At 41.0% G+C, this 9,660-nt stretch overlaps 1 protein-coding gene across 2 annotated transcripts; it reads right to left on the bottom strand.

The window, feature by feature from the left end:
- Positions 1-2,121: 2,121 nt before the first annotated feature.
- RALBP1 (ralA binding protein 1) lies at positions 2,122-9,475 on the bottom strand. Of its 2 annotated transcripts, none has more exons than XM_078861500.1 (12): positions 9,420-9,475; positions 7,537-7,787; positions 6,815-7,020; positions 6,382-6,661; positions 5,870-6,219; positions 5,601-5,762; positions 5,135-5,266; positions 4,894-5,004; positions 4,327-4,448; positions 3,764-3,884; positions 3,024-3,395; positions 2,122-2,897 (listed from the first exon to the last, which is right to left on the bottom strand). In XM_078861500.1, exons 2-12 carry the CDS (start codon positions 7,778-7,780, stop codon positions 2,604-2,606), a joined length of 2,394 nt encoding a protein of 797 aa, XP_078717626.1. In that variant the 5' UTR covers positions 7,781-7,787; positions 9,420-9,475; the 3' UTR covers positions 2,122-2,603. The 2 variants fall into 2 exon arrangements, with proteins under 2 accessions (XP_078717626.1, XP_078717627.1); XM_078861501.1 differs by having other exon boundaries at positions 6,382-6,658; positions 9,420-9,452.
- Between the last annotated feature and the right edge of the window lie 185 nt (positions 9,476-9,660).

Genomic DNA, 9,660 nt, shown 5'->3' with positions numbered 1-9,660 from the left:
CGGCTACATATATGATATCCAATCTCAACACGAGGGACAATCTGGCGGTTGCCTTTACTGATGTTAATTATTGACGAGAACGACTGCTCTGTGCATTGCTACAGCCCTTAACTCTACATTGGCATTTTTATGAAGCGGTTTTTACCTCGGCTGGTTTATGGATTTTTTTTGGCATTTCACATTAATTCGCATGTTTTAACGTGCGTTTCAAAATATTATTTTTGCACCTAGCTATATTAAATAGATCTTGGTTAGGATGTATGTTAAGTCTATGTCGAGTCGATCAACGCAATACGTGGAAACATTGCTTTAAAGCAGTGGTTCTTAACCTGGGGTGCCCTTTGTGGGGGTGCGAGACATTCCATGTTTTTTTTAACAAGGTAAATCATCGCAAATAAATTAAACACGGGCACGTAAGTACAACTACTTTGTTTCATCAAACCTATGTATTTATTAACATTATACATTTTATTACGATTGAGAATCAAAGGGGTGCAGAGGCTGCAGTAAAGGTTAAGAACCCCTGCTTAGTGTATAACTATGGTATAATAAATTAAACGAACTTATAATATCACGGTTAGATGAATGTATACCCATGCCCATGCCGGCGATGGGGAGTATTTGTTTGGCCTTGCTTCACCACACACGTCAGTGCGGGTTGGTAAATGATAGAATACAGAATGTACTGTATAATAGGCGACTACGACTGAAATTAAACATGGTTAGAGATCAATTTTAGATACTCTAAACAACGCCAAGAGCACTGTAACAGCAAAATGCAGCATAAAGCACGTAATCGTATGAAAGGTGTGCTTTTATAAATCGCTGTCTAGAATGGAGAGGCAAGAGAAAGTCAGACAATGTAATGATTAAAATTATCAACGGAAATGTATTTTTTGGGATCTACACCGCATTGTAAATCAAGGATGCAAGACCTCACGACCAAACTGGGTGTGATTTAATTTACAATTAGCACGTACATTAACTATGCATTGTTGCCTACAGTGCAACATCCCTTTTGTCAATACACTGTTGGATGACGGCCTTCACCACTAAACAATACAAGCTCCCGAATAAGCCTATAATTATGCATGACAGCATATTCGGCATAACTAAACGGTTGCATAAACGGTCATAAAAGGCGCTCATAAACTCAAAGGGTACATTTTGTTCACAGAAAACGCATACAAAAAAATGTTGGTGGATATTTATAGATGCATATATTTCATCAGGAGCTGAATGAACGTTAGTTTGCGTCGTGTGGCAGTTCCTAATGCATACCAATAGTGAATACTGCTGTGAACGTCTCGTACACGCATTTTGAGTTTGTCATATACACACTCGCACCATTTTCAACACGGGGACATTACCAATTAAAGTGTATTCAAATACCGTGCTGCTGTTTGTGTGATAGTCGAGGCTTAAGAAACACTCGATCGGTTCCGAAGTGAATTGTTAAAAGGCTTGTAAATGTGAATGAATGGGTTGCGTTTCTTGTGAACGGCATGCGTATCAAAGGCCGTTTCCATTGAACGCACTTCGCCCTCTGCTGTCAAAGAACGGGTACTGAAAACCCCACTGGCGCTTTGTCGCTCGAGTTGGTGGATCTTTCAGCGTTACATGACTTTAACATCGTGCATAAGCAGTAAATATTTAACTGAAAGTACAGAGCAATGTATCACTGCCCCCTTTTTTGCATCATCGCCCCCTTTTTTGCATCACCAACTGGTTTAGACCTCGCATGAAAAAAACTACTTAACAACTCCATTTAACTGCTTGCTTATGCAACGACACGTATCATGCAGAGAATTCATATACATTTTAATCCACACTTAACACGTGGTGTTTTACAGCATGCAGCTACAGAATTTAAATCGCATTTCATGAATATTTCCATTGAATAAACACTATTAAAGGGCAATGTGACCGATACAAAAAAAACAATGCTTGTCGTGTTGACGCATATTGATCTAATTTAAAAATGTCCTGAAAAGGAAACTGGTAGGTGCATATCCTATATTACACGTAATAGTTAACACCTTACAAAGCATATGCAATTAAGCAACTCATCATGACGAGAAAAATAACATGAATAAATGTACCAAGGTTATTAAAATAAAATAGGAGTAAAAGGTAAAACTTTATTTCCAATCCCAGGGACATGTCCAAAGGCACATTGTTTGAAATTTAATACAGCAGTTTCACTTTTATTTCACATTATAAAACAGAGCCAGACCATTATATTATGGCCTAAATAGATGGAAGGTTCCTATATTTTACAATTGTAATTCACACTCCATTTGTATTCATTTTGGTGTTAATACATGCGCAAAAAATGTGCTCTGCTTAAAATTCCGGTTGGCTCACTTTTCAATGTGAACTAAAAATGGAACCATAATATTTATGGACAAACAACTTACATACACATTTCACTTATTGCTACAATATTTTAAACAAATACAAGCGATACCTCTGACTTGCATGTGTGGACATAAAGGTGCATATTCTGAAAATTAGAACCCGGTTAAAACACATCCCATAATATATTATACATAGCTTAAAGGTTAGATTTTTTTTTGTTATATGTCATTTTAAAGAACACTTTATATTTCTGTTTCTTTGGCAGGCGAAGGCTTCTGTAAATCCTTTGCATTTCCTTTTACCTCTTCTTTACCAACTTCCTTTGCTGACCTGGATTCTTTCCCAGCATCCTTGGCTGATGGTACATTCTTCCCAGAACCCTTCACTTGCTCCCCCTTCCCAGAATCCTTTGCGATTTGTGTTTCATCAGAATTCTTTGTCACGTTATCATCTTTGCAAACGTTCTTCACAGGTTGTACCACCTTACCAGCTTCTTCTGCTGCGACAGCATCCTTCCCAACATCTTTTGCAGCATCCTGCAAAATAAAATAGTTAAACGCTTAAAATCACAAAACTTTCAGGCACTAACTTCAAAAGCTATATATAATAGATGGCCAACATTTGCACAAATAAATGAGAGATGACGGACAGAAATTGCACACCTTCGCATTCGCGATTCCTGCCATTGACGCTTCCTTCCCCACATCCTTTGCAGGTTTTGAGTCCAGAGGAGCATCCGTAGGTGACTTGGCCACTTTAGAATCTGCCGAAATCTCTGCAGGAGACCGAGCTGCAGCTCTGTTGTCTGCTGCATCGATGGAAACAGCGGATTCCAACTTGAGTTTGTTGGGTGCAACAGCGATGACGGCTGATGCATCTGGAGATAGCTTAGCAGTTTCTCCAGCGGCCGCTGCCTCCTCTTGGCACTGCTCCTGCCTGTTCCGCTGAGACTTCAGAAGGCGGATCTGCACCCGCAGCTCTATGATGGCCTCCCTCTCCTCGTGGATGGCTTGATTCAAGTGGTTATTCTTGATCTGTGAAAAATGTCAAAATGTTTGCACAAAATAGTACACAAATATTAACATTTGTATATTGCCTTCAAAACAAAAAATCACCCATGTCAAAATAATGTACTCTGTATTTCATTGCTGGGCATAGGCTAGAGTTCACAACAGACTATACAAGTGTGATAGTCTGGGTTGGGCTGCGTGTTGAGCATTATGTGGGTAGATACGACATGAGATTTCTCAAGTCAGTTGCTGAAGATGCCCACAGTAGTGTGTCGAAAGCTTGAGAAAGGTAAGGCTTAACAAAGGGCTTCGCCTGGAAGGCCACACTCAGAACCCTGTGTTGTTACAATCAAGCCAAAATACTCGAATTCTTGTACACTGCAATTGTTTACCTCAAGTTCCTCATTTTGCCGAATTAAATCATCCAGAATCAGCTGCAGCTCCTCCTCGTCCTCACTCTCACTTTCACTGTCCGAGCTGTAATCTTCCGTCTCACTGCGCACCTGTTGTCGACTACCTCGTCACACACAAGGAAAGCACACACGTTCGTTCCTTCCTTAGAATTCAATAAGAACATGCCAGGAAATGCATGATTAATTTTATCAGTTCACTTGGGTGTTATCGTATAAATATATTCTTACAACAAAGTGTTGGCTCCCTCCAGTCACTATCCAATGACTTGGGGGAGCAGTGATGTAACGGTTAGTGCATTGTGCTAGAAACCCTGCCACCTGAGTTTGATTCAAAGCATAGTGCACTTATCACTGCAAAATCACTGAAATATGGTCAAATTAAATCACAATGATTTACACGGCATTTATCCAGCAATGGCTTGACAAAAGGCTCTAAAGATGAACTAAATCATGATTCAACTATTTCACCGACAGGAAGGATCACGATTTTGCAACTCGAACTGGTGTCATGTGAAAACCAACATCTGTGGAGAGGCCCTCACCTCTGTATCTCTGCGATTTCAGCCCGCAGTCGTTCGATCTCCTCCTTCTCAGCGGCCATCTTTCTCCGCAGCAACTGCTCCATGGCGAGCAGCTCCTCCTGTTCTGTCAAAACCTCATCCTCCTGAAGAATAAGCAGTGGAAGATCACCAATGTCCATTATTTTCAAATCATACATTTACAACATTGATTTATCTTACTTAATGAGTTCATTTTCAAGCCATGGCTAACAACCAGTGGCAAGTGATATCTGAACGAGTCCTACTCCCCAACTTCACCAACCTCACCAACCTATACTGATCAGTGTCATGAATGGCAAACAACCCTCCTGAAACACATTCGAAAATGTACATTTTGTGATGTTATCTGACAATTAGCGGTGGAGCGGTCACACAGTGGTTAGCCAACTGCACTATGAAACTGGCATCCCAACTTTATTCTCATCCACGACTCACACTGACCGGCGTAAAGTATGATCAAACATCCCCCATGACCATCACAGCGTGGGGAGGCCTTCAGCAATGGATTGGCAAAGGACTGTAAAGGAAGTATATGATCAATGTACATACCTGTGCTATGAGTATGTTGATCACTTCCTCTTCATTTTCTGTCATTTCCTCCTTTGAAACATCCTCCTTTGATAGGCTGGCAATCTCTTGAGCTATCTTTTCTTCACAGTCCTTAAAACACATGTAATCCACATGTGTCCAGTGATTACAGATGGAAACGATCTCTTCCTTTAATATGTTTTCATACGTCTGCTGTACAGAATATTACTTTTTGGAATGGTATATCTTGCACACTTCTCACCTGTCGTTTGACCTCACGGAGTTTGCGTTTAAGGGCTGTCAGGATTCTTTGAACCTCCCAAAGCCTTTCCTCCTTCCCAGAGTCCTTAACACCAGCTTGCAGGTCACTGTGTAACCTGTTCAGCATGAATTCCTATGCGCAATAAAATAACAATGTTATTTGGCATAGCATGAACACTTTAAGGATGTAATGTCTATACAATAGAATAATTCAATGTGCTACACATGCAACAAAAATTGGCATTGTATTACAAGCCAATCATAAACAATAATGTAAACTAAAGAACAAGCTTTTATAATGGGTTTATGGTGAACAGCAAGGGTGATAATAGCGTATTTCCATTTATGTAAAATGTTACTAATAAAAAAATAATGGTATTTTTTTTAGAACCTTTACATATTTGAGCCATATCAACGAGCACCTACTGCATCATGAGCTATGTCTAATTTACAGCTGAGATTCTAACCTGTCTCCGGATCTCTTCTTTGATATTTTCTTGGCTCTCTGGGAAGTTTGGAGCATTTGCCAGGTTGGACCAACGAAGTGGCCTGATTGCAGAATTCAGATTCACTTTCTTAAACAGGTCATTCACATGCATAAAAAACATATAAAGCAGTCGGTGGCTTATCTGTAAGAAAACACATTAAACAAATTGGTTAATTGAAATCCGTTTTTGTTTCATTTTCAGGACACAATAAGCAACAGTATATGCATGGCCAAAGCATTATTACGCACCTGTGTTGTGGGGTGCAGGACAATAGAAATGCCTTGCACATTCATCTTATTGTCACTCTCATGCAGCACCACATGGTCCATGTGGACCATGAGCCAGGAGAGGAGATGGCGATTGAATTTGGGAAGCTCTGCCAAAAGTCGCTTGCACTCAGCCAGCCGATCTTCAACCAAAGGACGGCTGCAGGCTTCCTCAATTTTAGGGTGGAGCTCTCGTGTCAACAAACTCTCTGGAAGCTCCCGCAGATACTGTTTCAGTACACTTGCAACTGTGTGAGGGTCATAATCTTCCAGGTTGGGAGACTCCTCGCGATCGTATATGGCCTTCAATTCATCTACCTTCGACTTTATTCCTGCCATTGACAAAGGCCTCCATTAGCAAGTTGAATAAATAACATCTTATTATCAGTGTAAGTTATTTTTATCTGAAAATTGTGTGATACACGCTGATAATTTGTAATATAAATCTTGATATTCCAATATGCAGACATAAGTGAGCGTGTTTTGAAACTCACCAGAAACCCTGTAGATGCCTTCACACTTAAGGCCATTACGTTCAATGTAGTCGATGCACTCTCGGCACACAGCTGGCAAGGGCACTCCGTCGTAGAGGGCAGTGCGATGCACAGCCTCCTCCAAGGTGGCACCAAAGATGGGACCAGGCTTGGGCCCCACAACCACCTCTACCTCGGGCCAATCCTGCTCTGGTACAGTCAAGACACTGGCCTTCTTTTTCTTCTTGCTTTTCTGTTGCTTATCTTTCTTGGGGAGTTTTACAACGTCTGCCACGGCCTGCTATGACAAAGAAAATGCGTGTTTGATGTATTGTCCATAACAGCGTACATCCTGTATTACCATATACAAATTATGTAAAGTCATTTTTGATCAATGAACTTCGTTAAAATACATTTCCTTGAAATATATATTTTTTAAACATAAGCATCTAACCGTTCGCTCCTTGACTTTCTTTTCCTTTTGTTTCTCTTCCTTGGGCTTCTCCTCTTTGACCTTTTCCTTAATGCGGAATTCCTTATCTTTTTTTTTGGAGAAGCTGGGCTTTTTAAATACTTGGATACCCTTGGACTTCTTCACTTTGGTAGGTGACTCTGCTTCATCTGCTGAACTGTCTTCCTGGAAAGCCGCATATCCCTCAGCTGGCCCAAGGAACACACATTTTTACACAAAGCAGGGAAATTAAAAACCAAGAAAGCCCACCTGCATATGTATGAATATTTACAACACTGTCTATGTACTGCTGGATTAAGGCCTCCCATACCCTACTGGTTATGGGATTTTAAACCATATTTTGCCCTGCTGGTCAATGTAGGCTGAAGGGGGGATCCCACTGATCAATGTGGGTGGGTGAAGGGAGACACCCAGGACAAGTGCACCACTTGCTATTGTCAGTTATGGACTTGAATCGAACTCAGAGAGCCAGGTTCATCGTGCAGTCAGCTGACCACTGCTCCACTGTTCTACCCCAATACGTAAATGTGTTACTTATAAAACTGAAGTCAAAAAGGCAAATGTGTATTACTGCTCATATTAGCAATGAGATGAGGCTCATCTTCAAGAGTGGCCCTTATCCTTTTATATAAATTATAGACTCTTACGACGGGGTTAGTTTATGCGTAGAAAAACCAAAATGGGGAAATAACAAGATAACTGACTTCGCTTCTCTTTCTTCTTGAACTTGCTCTTCTTCTTGGCGTGGTCGCGATCCTCATCAGAAGGGACCTCTCCAGGGAGATGGCTGCCGTCTGTGAGTCCCGTGGGCTCAGTGAGGCGGTAGAGACCCGGGAACTTTGTAGGGCTAACTTCCTCAAAGCTGGGGCTGCGAGTCATGCCTGAGCCCTCGGCCGCCCTGCGGTTCTCGGCTGGGCTGCCTGGTGCTGGCAGGAAGCACTCAGCCATTGCCCCCCTGTTAAGATGCAACACAAAATTACATATCTGTTATTTAATAGACATGCAAATAAACTGTGCATCACGGGCTGTCTCATGTGAGTTTAATTATATTACATTTTATACGGCGTCGTTCATGCAAAACTGCATCTCACAACGCTGTACAAGACAAAAATAATATATTGCAAAAAAGTATAACACCAAAACCAAGGTCTATTCAAAGGCCGTAGTAAACAAAAGGTTTTTAAATGGGACTTAAATAGAGAAAGGGGCTTAAGTTGATGAATATTAATGAGCTTAATTCATGAAAAAAATACTTGAAAGTCACCTATATCAGTGTTCTGTATGTGCAATTGTATGAGGATGTCTGCTATTCAACATGTATTAATGGTAAAAATGGTCATGCCAATACTAAACTATACATTTTAATAAAAAAATAATTTATATGCCAATAAACTGTTCAACATATGTCCTAAAAACTGTCCATATATCAATGACATTGATTGGTTGGGGTCACAATATTGAGCCTGCAACGTTGAGTTCCCAGGTTCAAACCCGAGTGTCAGCGTAAATGACTGAACCGGTTTCTCAAGTATAGCGAGTTGATGGCGTTATAAGTATTAAAACTGGGTTTTCACGTAAAACTGGCAAAATTCCAGTTCTGAGAATACAACAAAGATAAAACAAATTAAAGTTCGCCTGCCATGCGACATACATCTCCATGGAAAAGATATATATAGCAGGGAGTCTGAAAATATGCAGCATTCCAAGTGAATATCCCTTGAAAGGATCCCAGAAGCAGTTCAATGATATGTCTGCAGGCCATTCTATCGTGGTGGTGCACTGCTCACTCACTACGAGATTTTTGATGGCACAATTGGAATAAACTTTTTTTTAAATCGAACACACACCAAATGTTTTCATGTAAGCATTTCTCAAAGTCGTCAGTGCAACACATTGAAGTACGATCTCCCATGCGTGTAAGTGCACGGTATAAGCTAAATTATCTGCGATAATGCAGGGCCACTTCCAGGAACCTCAGTTTATATTACACGTGAATGTATCGTATTTCATCATACAGTACAGGTATTCATCCCTGTCAACGCACAAATGATGCAGGCTTCGTCACACCGTGAGTAACGGGGCTGGTTTATCATACTTCACCACGATGTGTAGTGTGTGTGGGTGTATGTGAGGTGAACGGGAATGCCAAGACGAGAGACCGGCTCGCAAATCACTCGCCACTGATGTTATTTGTGGCCGGTTATCGAACTCAGGCGCCGGATTCATAAGGCAGTGTACGAAACAACTGCTGCTGCCACCCATATACACTCACAGTTACACTTTCTAGGCTGTACTTGTACACACACCGCGTCCAAGACGATCATTTTAAAACAAGTTTAGCGTTTAAATGTAAACTAAAATACAAACACCAGGCCCCATTCAGGCATGCGGGATTTCCTAGAAACTGTGCCCAGCGAACGTCGCTTTGGTTATAAACACAACAAACAAAACGAGCACGGCGCCATCGACACGACGATGTAACGAGTAATTCGACGATGTATCTTATATCATCAACAGAATTGGTGATACTCTTATTAATATTGACGGTGATGATGATGAAGGGAAGTAAACAACGCGAAGACTTTACCAGCCGCCGCCTTCCCACCAAGAGGGGTCGTATCGATTCTTAGATTCCTTTGGTCTCAATCCTTGCATCGATCCGCGCGTGTAATTAATCGATTCTCCTTAATTCCACTCGCAATTACGGAGCGTGCAATGGCTAAAATAATATAGTAATTTCTAAAATTGTGATATGGAAACGGAAAACATACTCTACGAATCGTGTATGTTCATGTTGAGCCTTACAGGGTGCGTATCGCGAAAATCAT

This window comes from Lampetra fluviatilis, chromosome 12 (assembly GCF_964198595.1).
Source record: "Lampetra fluviatilis chromosome 12, kcLamFluv1.1, whole genome shotgun sequence".
Lineage (NCBI taxonomy): Eukaryota > Metazoa > Chordata > Hyperoartia > Petromyzontiformes > Petromyzontidae > Lampetra > Lampetra fluviatilis.
Note: the sequence above shows the minus strand (reverse complement) of the source record. Positions and strands in the feature narration are given on the sequence as shown.

Excerpts from the sequence above, each read along its gene's own strand:
- RALBP1 (XM_078861500.1), bottom strand. The coding sequence starts at position 7,780 with ATGGCTGAGTGCTTCCTGCCAGCACCAGGCAGCCCAGCCGAGAACCGC. Across the intron at positions 5,267-5,600 it reads AAGAAGAGATCCGGAGACAG|GAATTCATGCTGAACAGGTT; the intron begins GTTAGAATCTCA and ends TATTGCGCATAG. Across the intron at positions 3,396-3,763 it reads GGCAAAATGAGGAACTTGAG|ATCAAGAATAACCACTTGAA; the intron begins GTAAACAATTGC and ends CATTTTTCACAG.